The sequence below is a fragment of the Lycorma delicatula genome, chromosome 12, assembly GCF_047948215.1.
Source record: "Lycorma delicatula isolate Av1 chromosome 12, ASM4794821v1, whole genome shotgun sequence".
Classification (NCBI taxonomy): domain Eukaryota; kingdom Metazoa; phylum Arthropoda; class Insecta; order Hemiptera; family Fulgoridae; genus Lycorma; species Lycorma delicatula.
This window is the reverse complement of record NC_134466.1, coordinates 55,743,203-55,767,882: the sequence shown is the minus strand read 5'-3', so window position 1 is coordinate 55,767,882 and position 24,680 is coordinate 55,743,203. Positions and strand designations below refer to the sequence as shown.

The following is a 24,680-nucleotide window of genomic DNA, read 5'->3' as shown; positions in this document are numbered from 1 at the left end:
GGCTAAATATCACATCTGGCCAAAAAGAAAGTACTCTTTCACCACAGTAATACACCTGCAAACATGTTTTGAGTTGTCACTCCAAAACTCTGTGACCTAAACTTTGAAGTTTTACCATATATGTCTAATTTGGCTCCCAGTGGTTATTTCTTCTTTCCAAACCTGAAGAAATGGTTCGCTAGAAGAGATTCACTTAAACGCTTATTTTGTAGTCGTTGGGCAAGTCATTGGTCTAAATGTATTAAATTAAAAGTGACTATGTTGAAAAACAAAAATAAAATTATCGAAAAATGTTGTGTATTTTCTTTATCAGCCTGAGAACTTTTCAAACACCCTTCGCATAGCAGAGTACAATTTACACAAATGTAAAGTTAATGTTTTAAAATAATAAATGAATTAATCAAGCGATGAAGAATAGTTTAAACTACTCATTTAGTAGTTGGTAATACTTGGTAGTTGAATTTGACTGCAGGAAAACCTACCATTAGTTAAGTTAATTGAGACACTTGAATTTAATGAACATCTCCTTTAACTTTATTTATTTATTATTTGTGAATAGTATTCTTACTATAATGTATTATCCTGCTAACAGTATTTTCAAATTCAAAAGCATGTTTAATTGAAATGTAAAAACAATCTCTTACGCTGCCCAAAAAATGTAGTGTTAGTTATTGGGCGCTACCTGAAATCTTATTTTTGATGTCATTCCTTTGCTCTGGTTAGGTCAAAGAAGTGATGTAATATGGTTTTTTTTTAAAATCATAATTATGAAAGTGAATATTAAAATAATATTGATTATTATTTAGTAACTTTTTTAATTCATCCTTTTTTTAATAATATTATGCAGTGTCATTTCATTTTCTTCAATTAAAATAAGCTAATTCATCTTCCTTGTGTTTTTTTTAAATTGTATAACCAAAGTTGCTAACTTAAGTAATTAGTAACTTTATTTCTTTTTATGAGAAAGTAGCTTTTCTATTTCATCTTAATAATAAAATGAACATACTTTTCAGTTTGTATCAATTTTTCAAGGATTCATCAACATTGGAACTTAAAATGCAAAATATAGGGTGAGAGAAGGTATTATTATGTTTATGTTATTACAAACACTGAATACAGTTTTTGTGAGTACTTATTACTTACAATTTTTTTTTTATTTTGCTGTAAGTTTGAAATAATTCGTTTTTGATACAATACTCTTTAATATTAATTGCGATTTTATTTCAAGCTTATAATAAAAACATTTTAATAAGATATTACTATACTTTTATGATAAATTTAGTCTTGATTTTGTTAAAATTTGCTTTTTTTGGAGATTGTCTCAATTGTAATTACGGTTTATGTAAATGGTTCAACACAAAATCATGGAACAGTAGTTCAAAAAAGTTCCTGATCTCCTAATAAATGTGGTATCTGGATGGGGGGGGGGGAATAACACCTAGTATCTGGATGGAGCTTTTTCTATTCTCTGGATAGTTCGTTTGTCTTTTATTGTGGTTTATTCATGATTAGTAGGTTGTTCTTTTTCATTAACCTTTTTCAGTATTCTTGTTTCCTTCAACATTTTATTCTCACAGTTATTGCCATGAATGACAGAATGTAAATTAGTAGGATGTGTTATATTTATTCATAGAACATATAAAGAAATTCAAAATCTGTCTTATAATAAAAATTGAACAAAAAAGAAGTTAAGCAAGAGTAAAATGTATGACCCAATTAAAAAAAAAATACGGTTTAAATATGTTTACATTGTCCTAATACAAAAATTCTGTCACCTAAATCCCACAATTTAAATTTTGGCAAGCTTTTTATTGTTTTAAAATTATTATGATTCTTTTTACCATGTTTCCATGTTTGACGTTAAAAGTCACCTGCTAAAAAAAAATAAAAATTAAATATCAAATTCTATCTAATTATTTTAAAATCTTAAGTTAAATTAGTCAAAGTATTCTAAAAATAATCTAAGATAAATTTTTTGTTTTGTTTTTATAAATAGAATGTTTATATTGTAAATATTGTTTACTTTATTTATTTATATCTACAGGTGTACACTCACTCTAGAAAATTAGTGGTTAAATTTTCTAGAGTGAGTGTAGTTTCTAATTTTATTAGATGGAGGTATTTTAACCTAACATGGGAATGGGAATCTTGCTGATTAATGAATTTTTTTCTTAACCAGCTTAATGTCATTGGTTTTCCTCTAGAAAAAATAGAATTAGAATTCAGATCTCAAAGAATCACCTTCACTGATTCCTGGAATTTTCAAGTACAATTTTCCAGTTGCACTATGAACTGTTCAGTCAGATTCCCCATCAGAGGTACTGCAGGATGGTATGGAGATTAAAAACTTAAGACATTTTTTAACCAATCATTTACAAACTTTTCAACACTTTACAAACATTTCGGAAATGAATTGAACAATTGCATGCAGTTTAATTGAACAACATTATATGCTTTCAGTAAAATAAAGCTGCAGTGTGTGTATGAGAATACTGTTTATTGTTTATGGCTTTACAAATCCTTTTGAAAACCACCTCTTGTCCCAGAATAATTTGATTTGGCTTATCGTATTTTAAGATCTTATGGTATGTGTCTGTATGGATCTTAAGATTTTATGAAGATGTTAAAAAAAATCTGATTTTTTTTCTCATTGTCCTCATAACAGTATTGAAGGCTAGCTTCATATCACTGTTGAAGTGATTCATTTGAGATGCAGTAAGTTACAGGGATTTAGATGAGCAAAAATGCTGTTTACTCATGATTGCTTGCCATCAACAGGATGTTATCATTAATAAATTACTTTTTTGAGAGTGTTTGAGGAGTGGTGCAGTTCAACTTTTCGATCCTCCTGTAGGTAGAAAAATTAACATAAGTTTAAATTTTATTGTTTACTCATGCTTACCAACCCGTACAGGATAATATTATGGTTTTTACTTGCTTTTCTTTAACTCACAATGTTTTGTTTTTCATCTTTGTCCTCAAATTTTGCATCCTTAATTTAATATACTTCTTGACATTGTCGATTGATGAAATTTTGCAGTTACTAAGGTCGGGTGATAATACAATATTCCACCATTACTTTTGCAAACAACCCCCATAAGGGGGTAAATTAAGGGTGCAGTTATAAAAAATTTCAAAACTGCTATGCAGGGTTTTTGGGGTCGCAGATGACAGATCTGATAGCCATTTGACATACAACAGGAAGAAAATCTTGCAGTGATGATGCATTATCAGAGATGGATCAAATGGGAAATCTTTTATAAAAACTCATAAAAAGGTTGGTCGAAAATTGTGATAGTGAAGTTTTTATTTCATTTGTTTGTTATTCTATAAATATATTAGAAATCTCAATATATGATGTTACCTTTTGAAATCCAAATTAACCTACTAATTAAATTCATGCAATGTATGATAATAATTTGATTAAAGTATGACTAAAACGTATAAAGCAAGTTTTTAAAAATTTTGAAAAATTTTTGTAATGCTTTGCTATTATTTATGTTGCTGTGTAGAACTTATATAACTGTCAAATGTAGAACAAATGCAGATATTTGGGTATGGTTGTTGTTGTAACCACAGGAATAAATAATTCTATAAATATGTTTGTATCAATTCAGAAAAATTTTAATTTTCAGCCTTTCACGGTCTATCTATAAAGAAACATTAATATTCACCCCATCCCATCTGGAGCCATGCCTGATTGGATTTTAAGACTTTTGTCTTTGATCCTTGAAACATTGACCTATGTCTTAATTGTAACTTCTTGTGTTAAAATTCCATTTTTTTTTTTTTTTTTTTAATTTGTGACCTTTTATATTTGTTTTCACTGTTTATCTCTTTTAATAATTTAGTGTTGTTTATAAGCTCATTTCTTTACTATTGTGTATATATAAATATATATATAAAGTTATTCAAAATTTCTTGGCAGTACTTCAGAAGCTGATTTGCTTATTAACATAAGCAAAAAAATTTTCTGTTAACTTATGTCTAGAGATGTTTTGTTTATGTGTTAATCTAACAAAGTATTTTTCCCTGATTACTACTCTGAAGATAAAAATGAAGGTTTACTGAAATTCTTGGGATGCAAGTTAAGGGAAAAATTTGGTGGGTGGTTTTATATATATATATTTTGTTTATTAGTTCTATTTAAAAATAAGTTTTTAATTGGAAGAGTAGTTAGTGTTATTAAATGTTGTAAGTTAGCTTGTTGTTTTATTAAGAATTTATGTATGTTTATTGTGTAATTTTTTTTATTTACCCCCACACTCGAGCGCGCGCCACAGAGAGAGAGAGAGAGAGTGAAACTACTGATATTAATGTATTATATCTTGAAACTGGAAGGCATCCAATTTTGACAAATTAAAATCTAGTGTAAAATTTTGAACCATTTTGTAAATTTTATTTTTTGAAAAATATAATATATTCTTTATTGAGTTGAAGTCTCATGTCCAAAGTACTTATTGGATATTACAGTATTTATAACAGCCTATTTTATTTTATTCAGTATTCATGGTATCATAATTTGTTATATTTTTGTTTTGTTTGTCAAAAGCACTTATGCACACACATGGTTTTGTTTATTGTATACACTCTACTTCCAAATTGCTCAATTATAGCAATTATTATTATTATAGCAATTATTATTATTATAGCAATTATTATTATTATTATAGCAATTATTATTATTATAGCAATTATTATTATTATAGCAATTATTATTATTATTATTGCCCAATATGGGAGTTCAGAACAAATACTGCCATGAGAGGTATGTTATAGAAAAAAATCTCTTATTTAAAGACTACAATTTTCATTACATACAGAAGTTATGAAGGTTAAATATCATAGCAGTAATGTTTGGTGCCCTATTATCCATCATTATCGTCTCTTGATGTGTCATTTGAAAAAAAGTTTCCTTTTACAGGTGGCAAATGTAAATAGAATTGACACTGAAGTTTAAATATGAGCGGTTGTAAACTTTACTTTTTCATATATGTGAGCTTAACACCCATAAAGTAAACCATCTCTCATTATTCTTTTAGTTTTCCAAGTGCCTGAAGTGTAATCTAAATATTAAAATCAAAATAGAATTGTGTGTATTTTAATTTGTTTTTTTTTTCTGTATATATTAATGAGTTTTGAATTAAATTATTACCTTTTATTTTAGATATTTCTATCTTTGCTTACAGATGAAGGAAGGTTTAATTTGATGGCATTATTTCAATATTGTTATATCAAGAATGTCGAGGAAACGTGCTAGAGAAGAGATCTTAAGTGAAATTAACAAGTCAAACGGAATTAATAACAGCAATAGTATGTTAAAAATTACAACTAATTGTAGCAATAATTCATCTATGGTAAGTTCATATTATTTTATTATTCTTATAATTAATTATTAATTCATTGGTATTTGGTATTTAATTACCATCGAGGATTTTGTTCTTAACAGTGGATTTTTATTTTAAACCAATTTTTATATTGCATGTAGCATTCAATAATGACTTTTTGGAGAACATAATTACACTTTTTAAAATATTAGAACATTTTAATGCTCACTTTCAAATTACAATAAAACTTTGTTTCCAGATCTTTTTAACCAGCTCCTTCATTGTTAAAGTTTAAAGTTTCAGAAGTATGTCTCTACCTCACTGATAAAGGAGCTGCCTATTAGCTTCATAAACTTTGTGGAAGTATTATATCCATGACGTTATAAAAATGGTCAATTTGTGAAAATTTGGAATTGTGAAATGAGGGTACTGTTCTGAAAATAGTACGATTATAACTTTTTGTGGGTCGTGGTATATGTACCGTGAATATATAAATTCATCAGGCTATAGTAATTAGTATGAAATAGTTCAACATCACTTTTTACCTAATTCTTTATTCATACGTGTTTTTACAGTATGTATCTAAAAGATGATTTATTTTATAAACAATTGGACATATAACCTTTTGCAGTAAATTATAAAATACATGTTTTTTTTTTTTATTTGAAACTTTCATAAATGTTCAATGTGGCCTCTCCCCTTGATACATGAAATACATGGTAGTTAAACTTGTCCCATGCTTTATCAATCGGGTCTGATGTTATTGCAAATGTTTTATACAGTTTCACTGTTCGTCCACAGTTGCTGAAGATGGGGCACAAAAAAGGAGTCTTTCGCAAACCCTCACAAGAAAAAAACAAAAAGACAGAATCAGATTATGTTGGTTGTCAGAGATGAAATGCCTGATCATTAGGCCCCATACATCAATCCATTGTTGTGGAAGCTAATTGTTAAGAAATGCTCAAACTTGCAGATGACAGGGCAGTGTTGCTTCTGCTTGCTGGGAAATGAATTCATCAGTATATGCTTATAACTGTGGGAAAAGCCACTTTTGCAATATTTTCAGATATGAGATTTTCGTAATACTGTTTTCCATAGAAAAGTACACAGACTGTATAAACCTTTTCTCAGGATAGCACAGAAGATATTGACTTTTAGAGATTCTCTCTTACATTCAACTGTTGCATGCGTCTTCTGATCCCCGTATCCTTACGTTGTGGCTGTCCACCTTTACAGTTACATGAAACTTTGCATCAACACTAAACACATGAGGGGATGTGCGGACTTCCCTTTACACAAAATTGATGTTTCTTGAAACTGTTGATGCCAATGTCAAATGCTCTGAGGAATAGGGGTGCTGTGCCAGGGTATTGACAACAAAAATTACACTGCATAGTTTTCATGGACTCACAATTATTATTGAAGCAGAGGAGGCAGTCCTGTTGTGGGATCTTCATATTGATGCAGACTGAAGATGAAGAAGCACATCACAAAGAAGGCAGCTGGTATCAGCTAAGTGAAACGTTAAGAGTCTCTACTGGACAGCAAAATTACATGTACGCTTTTAATTTTATTTAAAATTTGACATTAGAGAATATTATAATTTTGGAAAAAATTGACAAATCATTAAAAAGAATAAGTTTTAATGTTATAGCTGCAGAATTTAATACAAACTGAAGATGTGGGATACTGCGTAAACTGATTATTGGAAATTAATATGGTAAGTTTAACTTATGCAATTACTGTGTTTTGGTGGTTTATACATATATCATTTTTGAATGTGTAAGGATAATGTTTACAGTAATACTATGTCACCGGAAATGTTATACCAAAATATTTATTAATAACACTTGGAAATAATTGCATTAAGTTAAATACAGACATGCAAGTTTTGTTTCTACCAGATAATTACCCATGACATAGTTTATAAAAATAAAATGTTAAGCCAAAATCAATAAAAAATTATTAGTCTAGTCTTTTTATGGTATGATAAGCAGTTATTAGCCTGGACAATTTTCCCATTTTATAAAATTGAAATTTTAATTTTAAAACATAAAAAAAATTATCCAATAACTTTCAGCTATTATTTTTTACAAATTATCAATTACTGTGCAATATACTTAAATCAATTGTTTAGTTTTACATTTAGAATTGATTTTTTAATTTTATTACATTATTTGTATACATAGTTATTCCTGATTTACTTATTTAGTTGCACATATGCATTTGTAAAGGTACTGTACATATGTTCTTGCACCTTACAATAAGTACCAAATGTACCTGAGTGTAGGACTAGATATTGTAAATTAAATAGTGATTCATTGTATAAATTCAATATCACACATGTAAATTATATGTTTAATTACTTCAAAGTTATTTCTACTCAGAATTAAAATTATACTATATGTAATAAAAAATTTGTTATCATCATATCCCTTTGAAAATCAAAAAAAGGTTATACATGGCTATTTTCAAATGTATATATTGACTTACAGTTAAAGATGTAACTGCATTATCATTTTCATTTTCAATAATTCTCAATATTCCATTTTGTAAAATTTGTAGTTGATTATGTTTTGCTTCTTGGCAAACAATACCATAATTTCTAATTTTACTAAACAAAGCATAATGCACAATAATTGGTTATTTTACAATATATTTTTGTAAGTTCAGTTAAAACATATAATAAATATCTTGTTCTGTGTATAAGAGGGATAGCTGAAATGTAATATACACTGGAACGTAAGGGGAGTACAAAATGTCAAGATGCTGCTGATCTTGTAGTTTCATTCCCTTAGTACTAATATTCCAAACTCAATTATTCACACCTTTTCATTCTCTACCAGTCATCATAGTTTTAGTATCAAAATATTCCAAACTCAGTTATTCAGACTTTTTCATTTTCTCCCAGTCATCATAGTTTTAGTATCGAAATATCTGCTATGTTAATGTGTTAAAACCACATCCAGTCAATGAATTTTTCACTCAGTACATCATGATCCAATTAGGTATATCGAAAGAACAAATAGGACACATCACATGACCTGGGCTGCTGTAAAATCTGTTCACAGTAGGTGCTATGCAAACTCACAGAAAAGACAGACATCAACAAAAGGAATGTTGTGAGCAGCTTCTGAAACGTTATTGTGTGAGGGAGAGGACTTCCTTTTCAATATTGTGACGGGAGATGAAACTCGGGTGCATCATTACGACCCAAAGGAATAATGGCATGGCATGTAATATCAGTACTATGGATTGCCGTAATCAAAAAAATTCAAAACCTAATCCTCTGCAAAAAAAATTCCCCTGTTCTGGGATTTGAAACATATATACATAACTGACTACACTTTGTATAGTTAAATACTACGTGTATGTCATGTTTGATATTGCTTAGAGCAGATAATTCTGCAACACTGAGCCAATAATACTTGGTCACACATGATGTGCAACCTCCGATGCTCTTATGAAGTTATTCTTCATCCTTAATATCCATCAGATTTAGTACCCTGCAATTTTCACTTCTTTCTGGAATTAAAGAGATGAAAAAAGGGTATTCATTTCATCATGGTTAATGAATTGAAGGATGCAGTGAGGTCATGGATCAAGGAAAGACCAGGAGCATTTTTCATCAACAGAATGAGAAAATTGGTTCTTTGTTGGGAGAAATGTGTAGTTGTAATTGGTGACTTTACTTGAAAAATGTAGTGCAAGATTACATAGCAAGTAAAATATATTTTTATGCCGATTATCTATTTTCATTTGCCATTTATAAGTGACTCCATAATATTTCAGCCGCATCTCGTTATATACTCTAATATATATATATATTAGAGTAGAGGAATATATATATATATATATATATCCCTCTCTTTTTTCCTGTTTCGCCTCTGAGAATTACCATTCAGGTATTACTTCAGAGGATGAATGAGGATGATATGTGTGAGTATAAATGAAGTGTAGTCTTGTACAGTCTGAGTTCAACCATTCCTGAGATGTGTGGTTAATTGAAACTCGACCACCAAAGAACACTGGTATCCATGATCTAGTATTCAAATCCATATAAAAATAACTGCCTTTACTAAGACTTGAACACTGGAACTTTCAACTTCCAAATATATACATCCTTTTTCTTTCTTTTTCCTGTTTAGCCTCCGGTAACTACCATTTAGATAATTCTTCAGAGGATGAATGAGGGTGGTATGAGTGTAAATGAAGTGTAGTCTTGTACATTCTCAGTTCGACCATTCCTGAGATGTGTGGTTAATTGAAACCAAACCACCAAAGAACACCGGTATCCACGATCTAGTATTCAAATCCGTGTAAAAATAACTGGCTTTACTAGGACTTGAATGCTGGAACTCTCGACTTCCAAATCAGCTGATTTGGGAAGACAGGTTAACCACTAGACCAACCCAGTGGGTAAATATATACATCCTACCTGAAATGAACATCATTAAGAATTTAACAGTTGCAAACAGTTTGTTTACGGGTATACATAAAAATTTTAACTAATTATTAATTTCTATATTTATTAACGCAGTTACTTTTCTTTAAAAAAAAGAAGTCATTTCTTCCAAAAAGATAATAGCTACTGCTATTAAATCATACAGCAGAACTATCTTCACACAACATTGCACCTTACCTTGATTTATGAGAAGCGACTATTTTTACATTTCTGTTGCTATTTTTATTAATTTGCTGACCTGTTTAAAAGATCTTCCTAAATATCTTTTTAAAAAGTAAATTACAAGAAACTGATATTATTAATCTGTTAATGAATTGTAAATTAAATTAATCAATAAAAAGCCTGAATTTTCTTGGTTATTTGTTTAGATTTTCATTTATACGCCACCCTTTGTTAGTATTGAATACTATTGTTTAACTGAATGATCTGCTGGAACTGGTTCTAGTTTTGGCTGTTGATGTTTGATTTCTCTTTGTTATATCTGGAGGTGTTATAGGACCATTGAAATGTAAGGGGGACTCAGTTTTTGTCATTCATTGTATATTTTGTGATACTGCCTGATTGAAGTGGTTTTAACATGGTTTTTTTCCTGATCCATTTTGGCAAACATTGGTGCAGTTCCTTTTACTAATCATGGTGTAATACACACATCCATTCCTGATGTAATATATATTATGTAATTTTGTTATTTACCTGAATAAAATATTTATTTACTTTAAATGAGAAAGATGAGATGGATAAAATGATAATAAATGCCAGTCTCTTGGCATGAATTGAACAATCTATCCAAACCAGCTGAATAGTATCTAAATAGTTTAATTAATTACAAGAGGAATAAATTAATAGTTAAGATTTTTTTTTAATTTTTTTATATCATTAATGTCTGTTATTTAATCTCTTATGATAACTCACAAGCAATATTGTTTCATTAAACTTTAAACTAATGTTTTAATAACTTTTAGTTGCAGCTGTTTTTCCTTTGACATCACTCTTCATTTTAATTTACTCAATAATAGTTGTATTATGTAAGGTTCAACTGGAACTTATCGTTTGTTTTAACTTGTCATCAGTAATTACTGCCTCATTTTGTTTGCTTCAGTTAAGTGTTATTAACAATCTATTTATAAACTGTGAAATACTGCTATTTAATATAAACATGCACCCTAATCACTTTTTGACCTTTGATCTAGTTAGTTATTCTTTTTTGAACTTGTTCTTGTTAATTTAAGAAAAAAAGTAATGTGATTCACTGAATTTCATTGAATGAATCAAGTATTAGGTATTCTAAATAATATTTGTTATAAAGATTATAAATATACATTTTTTTTGTATAAATATATTATTCTTTTATATAAAAATTAAGGAAAACTTCCTGATATCTTTCCATTTTAATGTACATAATTAAAAGGTATAATAATCAGTTTGAACATATGGAAAAAAAAAAATATATATATATATATATAATTAGCCCAGTTAATAAGCAAATTGAAAATTTTATTAATTACTTTTTTTTATGCCCTGGGTTAGATGGTAGTCTGTATCTATTACCAAGCTGATGGTCATGCAACTCCTGAAATGTTTCATGTAGAAATATCATGAAGTTAGTTATCCTTGCAGTAATTAAGTTAAATGTGTTCTTATAGATCAACAAAGTTAAAATATGATTGATACTGTATCACTGCTTATTGATGGCATAAATTACTAATTTCTGTAGTAGAATGTAACAGTCAGTGCCATTTTTAATACAGAATTATTCATTTATGATCATAGTTAGATGCTGATAATCAATTACACTTTTACCTGGTCTGGATATAATAATAATGTTTAAAGTAGTGATGATAAAAGTGACATCTATTAGGTAGATTTCATAAGAAAGCTACCTATTGCAATGGGTACCATGATTCGATTTTCAGAAAATTTTAACATATCTTCACATTTCACATCCCCCCAGACCCCAAAACCTTTGTCAGTTCAAAAGTTTATATATATATTTTTTTATATATACAGAGTGATTCAAAGAAACGGGAAATTTTAAAAGTTGTGTTGGTAGCCGTGGGCGATTGGTAACCTGCCATTTAGTTGTCATGGATCCTTGGAGTGGTGCGCAATGTGCATTTGCTATCAAAGCGTTTTACAAAAACAATGACAGTGTGGAGGGAGCGCGTAGAGAATTTCGCCGTCATTTTAATCTGGGACAGCACGACCGTGTTCCATCAGCACATGCAATTAAAACATGGATATCTAATTTTGAGGAAACCGGTTCGGCAATGAAAAAGAAACCTCCAGGCCGTGAGCGAACCGTCCGTACACCACAAATGTTCAAGCTTTACAAGATGCTGTCACACGAAGTTCACATCGGTCAATCCGTCGTCTCTCAGCATCTTTACAATTGCATAGTTCAAGTGTTCGAAGAATGTTAGTGAAGGACTTGCAATACCATCCATACAAGTTGCAGATCATCCAGGAACTGAAACTGAACGATGCGGTTGTGCGAGCACAATTCTGTAATGTAATGCTTCAGAAGATAAATGATAACGAAGAGTTTGTTCACGAACTGTGGATGTCAGACGAAGCGCATTTCCACCTCAGTGGATTTGTTAACAAGCAAAATTTCAGATACTGGGCCCAAGAAAATCCTACACAGCTACACCAGCGTCCATTTCACAGCCAGAAAGTGACCGTGTGGTGTGCTATGTCATCTTACGGTGTTATAGGCCCTTATTTTTTTGAGGATGGCAACGGTCTTGCGATTACAGTGACGTCGGCTCGTTGAGTAGCCGTGCTTGAAACCTTTGTTGTGGAACAACAAAAGAGATTTCCATTGATTCTTAACACAGCCTGGTTTGAACAAGACGGAGCAATGTCACATACTGCACGAATATCGATGGCAGCTGTACGCCGATTGTTTGGACAACGTGTCATTTCACGAAATGGTGACATTAGATGGTCTCCCAAATCGCCTGATCTCTCAGCTTGCGATTACTTTTTGTGGGGTCACCTTAAAAGCAAAGTGTTCCACAGTAGACCTGCTACAACGGAAGAACTGATGGCAAAGATCCGAGAAGCAATTGTTGAAATTCCAGTTGAGATGTTACGTCAAACCGTGAACAATTTAACGAAGAGACTTCGTGAGTGTTTACGTAGAAGAGGAGGTCACCTGCAAGATATCATCTTTAAAAAATAAACTAAAATGTATGTATCCTAAAATGGCAACATTTGTACAATTACATGAAAAAAAATTCATTAACGTTATGTAATTTTTTTAATTTCCCGTTTTTTTTAATCATCCTGTATATTTCACTTTCTTGTAGACACGATAACTGCCGTAATTTTGCGCCAATTAACTTTCAAATTGATACTTATAATATAATGACCCAAAATCTTGGTTGAGTTCATTAATGGGTAAAATTGGGACCAAAATATCGCTATAACTTTCTTATTAAGTAAAATATCGGATTCATTTTAAGTTCCTATTATTCTTTGGGTAAGGGCCTAAAACTTATCTAAGTAAAGTTTTTTGATATCACCAACCACTGGCCCAGGGGATGGAAAAAATGGGGTTTCAAAGACAAAAAGAAATCATACCTCCCTTAATAGGCACAGTCTCAAATCGATTTAAAATGGTCGTTAGTATTCTAAACATTACGTAAAACATTTGTCTGAAATAATTTTTGATATGACCGACCCATACTGCAAGGGATGACCAAAAATGTTGCTGGAATTGTAAGATGGGGCTTGTCGTATGCTAAACATATGAAACTTTTTTTCACATGCAACCAATGTCGTATTGAGTAAATTTAAAGTTTTTCTTAACTTTAAGGTGGAAATCTCTTTTATCCCGTACTTAGCACCATGAAATCTACCTTCGCCTTCCAGCATGCCAAAAGGGATTTTTTAATCAGGTGCCAATGACATGATTTTACTTAGGTGGTTTGGAAAGTTCTCTTTCTGAAAAAGACAAAAGATTTCCCAGAAATATTTTTCAATGTAGTTACTTTGCTGTTAGATTTCAACAGTTTTTCAATTTTTTAATAACTTCAGTTTGATTGATCAAAGTTTGGAAAATAAGTGCTCATTTCAGTACTGACCTCATCGTTTGAAGTGAATCTTTGTGTAGCAAGCTATTTCTTCAGATTTAGAAAGGGAAGTGATTGTTACAAGCCAAATTGGATGAATATGTCAGATGTGGAAGCACTTTGAATCATTAGTCATGGAGTTTTACAGTGATGACCCAAGATGTGTGTGTAGGAATACATTTTTAAAGTGAAAGAACACCTATTTTTCCACATATGGACATTAACCTGAATAGAACCCTTCAATTGGGCCAGTAGTGAAGCAAAATACTTCTTTTCCTTCTAGCAAGTCTTGTTTTTTTCCAGGTAGTGAGACCTTTACATCTACGTGTACTTTACCACAAGAATCCGAAATAACTTTTACTGCAGATGTAGCCATTTTCACTTTCTTTGGTGCATTTTCGCCTGCTCCCACCCATAGTTTGGTCTCTGGGATGCATTGATGAATCCATGTTTCATGTGCTGTTATAAAATGTTAAAAAAAACCGTGGAGGTGGACACATCGGCTGATACCCCCGATCAAGGTCTGGGTTGAGAGGAAGTTTGGTGAGACCAACTTCTGGGGAGTACAGAGGTAGGAGAATTTACCTCTGTGAAAGCACTAGAAGACCAACTTCTGGCTCACACAGTTCTTGACAAGATATGGGTTCTTTAGGAGCTACCTGTACGGGCGGAGGATTACAACTGCCCTTATTGTGGTAATCCTGACACACCCGAACAGGTGGTATTCCAGTGCCCAAGGTGGGCACTGGCTGGATGTGTTATGAACATGGGGGCAGTCGACATAAGAGTCCATAGTAGAGACCATGCTGGCAAGTGAGGAGAATTTTTACACGATTGCAACGTTCTTGTCGGGATACTAAAAGATAAAGAGATGGAAGCAAGGGGGTGAGAGACAGCCTCGGCTGGAGTCGTCATCTGTCTGTGGGAACGTGTTACACGGGTGGGCAGCAGCGTTGAAGGTTGGGGATTCTCGAGCCCTTGAGCTATTAAGACCAAGACTCGGCAGAGGTTCCCCTCAGGATTACCCCTGTTAGAGGCAAGCACAAAAGACCAAGACCCGGTTACAAAGGTGGGATGGCTGGGAACGGCATAGCCAGGCCTGGCTGCCCACCCTCATTTTAGAGGCAAAGGCACTTCCCGGAGCTGTGTGATGCTTTAATGAGTATCTAGCTGTGGGAAGCAGGGGGAAAAAAGAAAAGAAATTGTGGAATAACATTTAAATAAATTTAAACGTCCTTCAGAAGTGTTCAGTCAAATACATATTTGCCAATTGTTAACAAATGCGACACTCATTGAGTGGAAAGCTTTTTTCATATGCAAAACATTGTTTTGATATTTTGAATAGATGAACAATAATATTTAAATTCAATATTTTTACCATTGAAAATGAAAAGGAAGAATCCTTTAAGCTGGAATTTAACTCTTTTTATGTTTTTCAAGGTTAAAATTTTTAAATTAGTACTTTATAACCAAACTTTAGTTTGGTTATAAAGAAAATTTCAATTTTTTGGTAGAAAATTTCAAAATTTGTTTGTTTACTCGATCGTCACAATCAAGTAACTAAATTCAAGCAGTACACCTTCTAAAGGATTGTACCTGACAGATTTTATGGTCATTTGGTCATACTTGTGCTTTCTCTGTGTTCAGGCCATAAACTTTCTAAATGACTGGTAAATACAATTGAAGACGTTTAGAAATTGTTTTGATAATAATTTGTCTTTTATAGCAAACCATAACTCAGGGGTATATAAATTAACTTAAAAAATTACCATAAAAAGAAGAATTTCAATGGCTAAAGAATTATTCAACAGAAAAAAAAAATCTATTATTTAGTAAGATGGAGTTAAATGTGAGGAAGCGTCTTGTAAAGTGTTATGTTTGGAATGTATTTTATAGATGTGAAACATGACTTATAAGAATAAGATAGGATTGAAATATTTGAAATTTGGGCATGGAGAATTCTGGAGAGATGAATTGGACTGATAAAAAGAAGAATGAAGAAGCAGTAAGGATAATTAAATAGAATAGGAGTTTAATTGAACAATTCAGAATAGGAAAGATAACTGGCTAATTGAATAGGAAATTGTGATAACTGTGTAATTGAATAGAAAGAGGAGTGATCAAAACAGTGCTAGAAGGAAAAGTAGAAGATGCAGAAAAGAAAGATATGCTAGAAAAAATTATACGCATACTTGGATGGGTATAGAGGAGAGTGGAAGAGGACATGATACAGACCTGACTCCAGACAGATAACCAACCATATGATGATGAAGATAAAAAAAGTTTAATATGAAATCTGTTTCTATAATTGAGATAAAAAAAGATGCTAACATATTGGAAGGAAATGCAACAAATTCAAATGAACTAAAAACTAAATTAATTGATGTAATCATTATTACTGAAACAAGATTAAAAGAGATTGTTGGTGAAGTAAAGAAAATGTTTGCTGGTGGGTAATGAAGATGTGGATAATTGCTGATGAAAGAAAACAAAAAAGTGATGAAAAGGACAGCAAACTCCTATGTATGATATCAAACGCGATGAAATTAATGAGAGGCCTACAATCATATTTTAAAGTTCAGAATGAGATTGATAGAGAAATTTTTTATTGTGTTGATAGTTTATCTTATATAGCGAGCCATAACAACCGAAGGTATACAAATTAATTTAAAATTACCATTAAATATATAACGTTATTCAGATCAGACACATTATATGTAGATTAAAAATAACCTATCGAAGCATTGCTTACAACAGAATCAACCTTTACAGGTTTAGTTCATAAAAATATTTCTTTTATATAAAGATATCAATCGCAAAGTTACATTTAATTTTGATAACGTTTGATTTATATTTTATTTTATTTTTTTATTTGAGCGAGTCATTTAGAAATTATATTTATGGCTGGAAGAACAGTAGTATATAATGACTCTAAAATGTAGTTGTTCTTTTACAAGAATAAAAATTACTTTATTTATATGGTGTGTGTGTTTTGTGTTGCGGGAGGGGGGTGAACGGATGCATATAAAATGATGTTAGAATTAAATTTTGCAGTCATAAAAAATATTATTTATTTTTCTTTTATCTTAATTTTCTAATCACTAATGGAATATGGCATATAATTTTTTATATAGCATGTATGTGTGTGCTCACATGCACATAGTGTAAGATATATAAAGTTAATTAATTTCAGGTCAGATATAATTCTACAAAATGTGATTAGTTCATTATTTGTTAATTCATGTATATATTTTATATATATATATATATATATATATATATATTCATATCTAGAGTGTATCGTGTGATAGTTCAAAGTATAATTAAAAGTTGGGATATATCATATGTGTGTGTGTGTTCATTCATATGTAATCATTATTTTAGTAGTGCAGTTATTAATTCTTTATACATGTTGGAATATTTTTTAAATCATTTGAACAGTGTACTGGTCACACCACTTTTTTACTTTCAATAATTAGATAGATTTGCTGACGTTTATGAAAAAAAACCACTATATATTTCGTAAATTATTTGTTAAATGTTCTTAATATTGTTCAGGTTTTGTGTGTTTAACATGTATAATAAAATCTGTTGTTGTGTTTCAAATTGATTATAATTTATTGTTGTGTTCAAAATTGTTGATTGTTAAAAGTGCACTGTTAAACTTGATTTTTAGTGAATAATCTCTTTTTTACTTCAAAGTCATACTTATATTTGTTGTTAATTCCCTTTTTATTATAAAAAATGCCACCTTTTAATACTTTTGAAAAACACAATTCATACTTACCGTCAAACGTAGTGAATAGTGTTACATTTCATTATTATGAAGTAAGTGAACTTATTTTTATTACTTTATTATTTTCTACATTAGTAATTAATGTTTGTGTTTTATTCATATTGTCATAATTTATTTTATGATTACTTTAGGCTTTTGCAAGTAATGAGTTTTTTTCATACTATATATCCATTAATGTATTTCATCTTTGAAATTATTTGTAACTTTATTGATCAGGCTTTTAAAATTACATCTCTTGTTCGGTACTAACTCTTATCGGTGTTACGGTGAAATAAACACACTTGTATTATTGTCTACAATGGATCAAGCCCAAGCTACCCATAATTATCTTCCAGAATCCTTTCGATTTATTTGATTAATTCTTGGAAACTTCAAATAAGTGAAAGAAATGACAAGAAACATCAGTATGTAAACCTTTTATAAAACTTTACGCGATAATTTTTTTTTATGATTAATTCACCACATAAGCTCAAAGTTTGTGCAATGAGAATATGAAATTGGGATTTTTTAGCATACCGAAAATGCCATGCCTGATCATGATTCAAACCTGGGACTTCCGAATAAAAGCCTAAGACACTATCACACTGCTATGGAGGTCAATGGAGAATTAAAAAATAATCTTAACAGTTTGATTAGTATGTAAGTGAACATATTATAATATTTATAATTCTATTTTTGGTTCTAAAACTTGACAACTTCTGAAAAAAAATTATACCCAAAATGTAATAACTAAAATTTATACCCCTGGATTTCTGTTATTTTTTGCTATTATTACCTCCCATTTTTTTAATGGATATGATACCAGTAATATCAAATTACCAGCTGTAACTGTTTTTGTTTTTAATTTTCAATTCTGTAATTGCAATTGCCCTAATGTAGTTCAGTTTAATTATGTCAAATATTTTAGATTATATTCTTATAATAATGTGAACTACAATTCTTAAATAATTGTAAGTGAAAATTCTTAGAATTATTTTTCCGGTTGTTTTATATTAAATCCATTATTCTGATAAAAATCTAAAAAGATTATTATTTTATGTTTAAATTATGACAACAAAGGGAGGATGACTGTAATTCAGTCAGAGAGACATAAAGTACGTTATCACATTGGTGCTAGAGCATTTATATGATACGGTTTTTACATATCAGATCTTAACTCTACCTGATGAATTTATAAAATTGCTCTTTTTATTGTAATGAACTTAAATTGGTTTTTCTTTATGCAACAGATTGATTCATATGAATTTTGGTTTATATTATTCTCTACTTACTATATTCTATATATAAACTGTTTATACATATGAACAGTTTACTTTCGGCACCAAACCTTTGTTGAGACAGGTAGTTTTGTGAAGTATACAAATTCATCAGGATGTTCACGCGTCTCTGAAGTGCTGTGGAAAATTCAGAGAAAGCTTTGCATTCAGTCCAAAGAAATCAACTCGATATTCATCGAGTGAGAAATCATATTGATGTGAAGTGAAATCAACATCATGTGAGACTGGCTTTCCACAGTTGACTGTTTGGCACGTATTTTGTAAATGATTGTAATTGAAGCCATACAAACTAATCATGGTTTAACGTATTACAGATGACGACAAAGTTGCTGCTCGGCTTCAGTTTTGTTTGGAAATAATGGGTAGAATTGCAGACAACGATATGTTTTTAGAAAACATAATTTTTAATGATGAGTCAATGTTGCACATCAATGGCAAGGTGAACACCCATAAATCCGAATCTGGGGTAGCGAAAAACTCATGACTTTACAGCACATTCATGATAGCCCTAAGGTCAATGTTTTTTGTACCCTAACCAAACAAAGGCTGTACAGCCAGTTCTTCCAGGAGGCAACTGTAAATGGTATCATTTATTTGGACATGCTTTTAAATTTTCTAAATGAAAAAAAAATTGTGACCACTTAAACAGTAATGGCCACGATTGATACCAATATCAGCAAGGTGGGGCACTACCTCACCACCACCTAGCAGTTTGAGATTTCCTTGAAGCTCAACTCAGGTTGGTGGATTGGTCATGAAGGTCCAATTACCAGATTTGACCCCGCTACATTTTTTTTTTGTGGGATTTGATTAAGAATTGAGTTTATGTGTACCACCCACCTTTGCCAACTAGTCTTGATCAGATTTGACCCTGTTCGATTTTTTCTTGTGGGATTTTATTAAGAATCGAGTTTATGTACCATCTTTGCCTACTAGTCTTGTTCAACTAAGACTTTGAATTAATGCTGCAGCAGTTGAGGCAATGCCTGACTACAGTCTGGAATGAAATCATCTTCAGGTGGGATGTATGTTGCATTACAAATGGATGCTATATCAAACCAAAGTTGTTGGGTAACAAACTTTTGATATCTTTTTTTATGAAATGAGACGTAAACCGAATCTGTAAGTTACCTCAATAAATTTTTATGTGCTTTTAAAGTTGCCCTTTGAAAGCCTTTTAAAGGCTTTTTTTAGTCCTTTTTGAATCGCCCAGTAGTATAGTGTTATATTTTTTAATAGAAATGAATGATTGATTATTATTATTCTAGGAATGAATAAGAGACAGAATATAAATAATATAAAATCACTTTCACAAGAATATAAATAAATGTCTGTAGAGTATTGCTAGCAGTTAAACCAATATTTTTCAGCATTCACTTTCGTACCTATGTAGTTTAATTTTATCCTTCACATGAGAGTTAAAGAGAAATCCCTTGTATTAATATTTCATTAGGGTAAATATTTCTCTTTAATTGATTTCATCTGTAAATGATGAGAAATATTAACTGGTCCTTTTCTCTTGCCCAAGACAAGGGACAAGTAAGAAAAAATTAAATAGAATGTGGTAACGTGAAATTCAAGAGCATTTTCTGGTGAAATCCCCAGACTACCAACTCTTTTAGTCTTGACTGTTTTTCAATGACACAAGACACAATGCAATTATAATATATAATAGCTAAATAAGTTTTTAATGCCCCCTTCTGATGTTATAGAGAAGTTTTACCTGTTTCGGTTAAGATAATTTAAATTTATAATACGTGTGAGATTTGTTTTTATCTTTGGATAACTTATTTTAAACACTACAATAAAGTATAAAATAAATAAAATAATATAATAATATAAATGATAGTAAATAAAAATAAAATTCAAAATAAATAAATAAACACTACAAATGGTAATGTTTATTTATTTTCATATCTTCTGTCAATTATATTTTAATTTGTGGTGCTTTTTTATCTTTGAAATTTGTTTCAGTGAACTTTATAGTTCATATTATTCATATTTCATTTCATGAATCATTTTGTACTGCTTTTATCTGTGTTATCTGTTGTATGTATTTTAAAATAAAGTTTTAATAATATATTTGTTTTTATTTCAAACAATTTGTGGTTAAACTTTAATCAGTTTTGAGACTCATAGTTTGGGATTTGTCTATGGTACACAATATGAGTACTTATGAAAAAGTATGTATTAATTTATACAGGTCTTTATTTCAATTTAGATAATCGAAAGAATTAATTTGAGGTAGAAACTTATTATCATTTATTAAATTTGGAAATTTGATGCATTTTTATAAAATAGTTTACCTTGAAGATCAGTTTTTAAAGATATCTAACTGTAGATGTTTGCTAATATTTTTATCAGTGATGCAGTCTAAATATTTTTTTTTCTTGTGATTAAGCAGCGAATTAGAAAGATGAAAAGAGTGATCTGTTTATCATAGGATTGATCTTATTTTGAAATTTTGTATGTACTACAAGATTTCTCATATATGCAGCTTATGTATATTTAAGCCTTACTTACGACCAAATGGCACGTATTTCAAAGATTTCTTTTTATAGTGTAGTAATATTTTTCAGGTAATATCAGTGAAAGAATTTTTTTACAAACAATTACTTGTTGACATGAATGATTTGAAGATTCTTTTTCCGTCATTTTGCTTACTGTTATAAGATTATTATAGTAATAATTTATACTTTGAAGTCGTTCTAATATTTTACAGTATTTTCATACAAATCTCCAAGAAAATTTGATATTAAAAAAAAATAAATATTTTATTCTTGATTTCCAGGTAACCTTAATTAATGCTCCCATACTTAACGTTATTTTTATTCAGGTTTCTTGCCTTTTATTTTTCTTAATAAAGGTCTTTTTTTTTCACAAGAGGAGTTTTTTTTATTAGTTAATATTAAAAGTAAATAACTTTTAAATAAGTCTTATCTAACGATAATAAAATTTGACTTCAAAAATCGAATAAAAAATGAAAAGAAATAACATTGTTTAAGTTGAAACTTAAGGAAACATAAGTAGAGCAGTATTTCGTTAGTGAGTTTTAAAATGTTGTGTATTATTAGTAAGTTTTATTTTATTTAGTTTCAGTTATTTAGGTTTTTTATTAAGTAAGAATACTTAAATATTATTTAGTTATTATTTATGTTAGTTTTTTTTTTATTAAGAAGTAAATTTAATCATGATTCATAAAAAAAAAATTTGATGTGGACATCACATGACTTCCTTATTTGCCAATTAAATTACAATTGCCAATTATTTTTGCTGCACTTCATTTAAACTTATTTCATTTGAAAGTGAGGTACGATCCTCCAATTCTTTAATAAAATGAACAGATACACAATTGTTGAAATATTGATTTTTATTAACATCAAATATATATACAATTATTAATTCAACATTCTTATCTGAAATATTAGGATAGAGTAAAAAGTCCTTTTAATATTCTTTAAATAAATGTAAGTCTTCTATCTATCTAATACTATGTTTTTTTAAAAATTATTATGATGTAATTAATAATTAAAAAACCCACTTACCAACATCTCTTTTATATGTGCGTTCAAGCTCTTTCAGAGTAGAATTCCATCATAAGGAACTTAAAAAATGTATATTATATCCATAATAAAACTAAAAGTTTGTTATCATGTAAAGTTGTTTATGCAATGTAATAAAATGTAACAGGGATCATCAAGTATTTAAAATTATGTCGACCTATAATGGTGGAGAAATTCATAATGACAGTACGTTAAGTCAACGTAATCTTAAACACAAGACAACCATTAATATATATACATAATGGTTTTTTTTTCATTAAATTCAATGAAAATAAAAATAAAACTGGAAAAGGTTACTAAATTTTTAGTTTACATTTTTAACATGTTTTTACTGGGTTTAAAATGAGTATGGTGTTGTAGGGTTTTTGTCTTTGTATATTTATTCTGAATTTGTAGCACTTGTTACTATAGTTTGTGAATTTTCAGTAGGTCTCACATCTTTTCTATACTTTAGTTTCAAAAGAATGAGATTCAAACTTTTAAGTAAAATTGCAGAATAATGAGCAGTGTTTGTTCCACTGTCAGTATATAATATGAATGTAGACTTTAAAGACATTTAATCATTGTCACTGTTGAAAGTATTTTTTGTGAACAATTTTTATTCAATAGCCCTGAATCACATCTTTCTTGTAATTCCTTTAATGTCTTTCTTTTATTCATGTCATCACTTTTCATTCATAAACATAAATATCTTTTAAAGCTGGAATTGCAACCGTTTTTATATACGCTTCATTTCACCAAGTTTTAATGGTCGCAGTATTATTTATTAATTCTATTACTAAAAGACCACCTAAGATTCACATTACTGTAGCTAACAAGGGCAAGGCATGGGCTTTAGGACATCGATTTGAACCATTTTGTGTGTGTTAATAGTACATTGTTTACGTGTCTTCATCACAAAATACTAATGCACAGTATTAAATTATACTCAAGAAAAATGGTCCTATAAATTTAGTTAGGATTTTATACTAGTTTATAGATTAATTTTGTTTCATGTCGCTTACATAGGTATGTGGTGTAAGTGAGACCATTTCAGATCCGTAACCATGCACACATCGGTTCAAATCCGACTTCATATACATATATTTTTGTAACTTTTTTTTTAATTTAAATATATTGATTTATTAACCTCTGTAAACATTTTTGAATTAATATGAAAAGGAGATAAAATTTTATTTCACTAATAACTTCTCATTTTTTTTCATATTTTTTTTTTGTATTATTATTGAATTGTTATTTATTGTTAATTTTTTTTACAATTAGAGGTTAATAATTATTAATAAATCAATATATTTAGATTTAAAAAAAAGTAAAAAAAAAATATGTATCTGAAGTCCGATTCAAACCAATGTGCCTTCCTCTTGTAAGATTCAAATATTTCATTAAATAAAACTTTATTTTTATTTTAATCAAATTTTATTTAAATTTTAATTTTAGTACCACTTATGATATATCGTTGAAAAGCTCTCAATGAGGGCTTATTACTGCAGTTAAGAAAAAGTGCAAAATCCAAATGTTTCAAAATTGAAATTCCACTTTATATGCAGGTCTGACGACTGTGTACACATTTTTGGCCCAGTCTATTACAATCAAAAGGGGTTGTACACAGCTAGATGTTACAACAGTCCTTTGCAAAATCTCAACATTCTACAGTTAATCGTTTTTGAGTTGTTCAAGATACATACGTATGTTCATAAAGACGTCACATTGAAACTAGTCAAAATGGATTCAGGGATAGTCAAAATGGATATTTTCGTTGAAATCGGAAAACCGAAATTTTTTGTGATTACAATTTTTACTTTACTTCATACAAGGAAGTAAAAAATGTAACAAGTATGTCTTTTTAAAAATTTCTTTCTCTGAGGGTTACTTTGTTCATTACACAGTCAGTCCCCTGTGGTGACAGATTGATAGTGTCACTTATAGGGCATTTTAAAGGGCTTTTTATTCAATTCTTTTCAGAAGGCAAAGAGGAAATCAGTTTAACAATTCCCTTTTTACTAATTAGCGTAAAATGGATACTTATTTTTCTTGAGAATATTTATGTCATTTTTATATCTTATTTCTTGTATATCATGTCAGGTTGCAAGTAGTTATTAAATTACTGCACACACCATTGTACGCACATAAGAATAATCGTGAATTTTATGAATGTATAATTTACGCACATATGAAA

At 29.8% G+C, this 24,680-nt stretch overlaps 1 protein-coding gene across 4 annotated transcripts in view; it reads left to right on the top strand.

Annotated features, from left to right (window-relative positions):
* The window catches only part of LOC142332740 (choline-phosphate cytidylyltransferase A-like), an 84,631-nt gene that overhangs the window by 22,438 nt on the left and 37,513 nt on the right, over positions 1–24,680 (top strand). For 2 of the 4 annotated variants that reach the window (XM_075379348.1, XM_075379347.1), the window contains exon 2: positions 5,190–5,357. In XM_075379348.1, coding sequence (XP_075235463.1) covers positions 5,241–5,357 — 117 coding nt within the window. In that variant the 5' untranslated portion in view covers positions 5,190–5,240. Of the gene's footprint in view, positions 1–5,189; positions 5,358–7,028; positions 7,048–17,411; positions 17,697–24,680 lie in introns of those variants that run through there. The other 2 variants (XM_075379350.1, XM_075379349.1) reach the window with 2 other exon arrangements.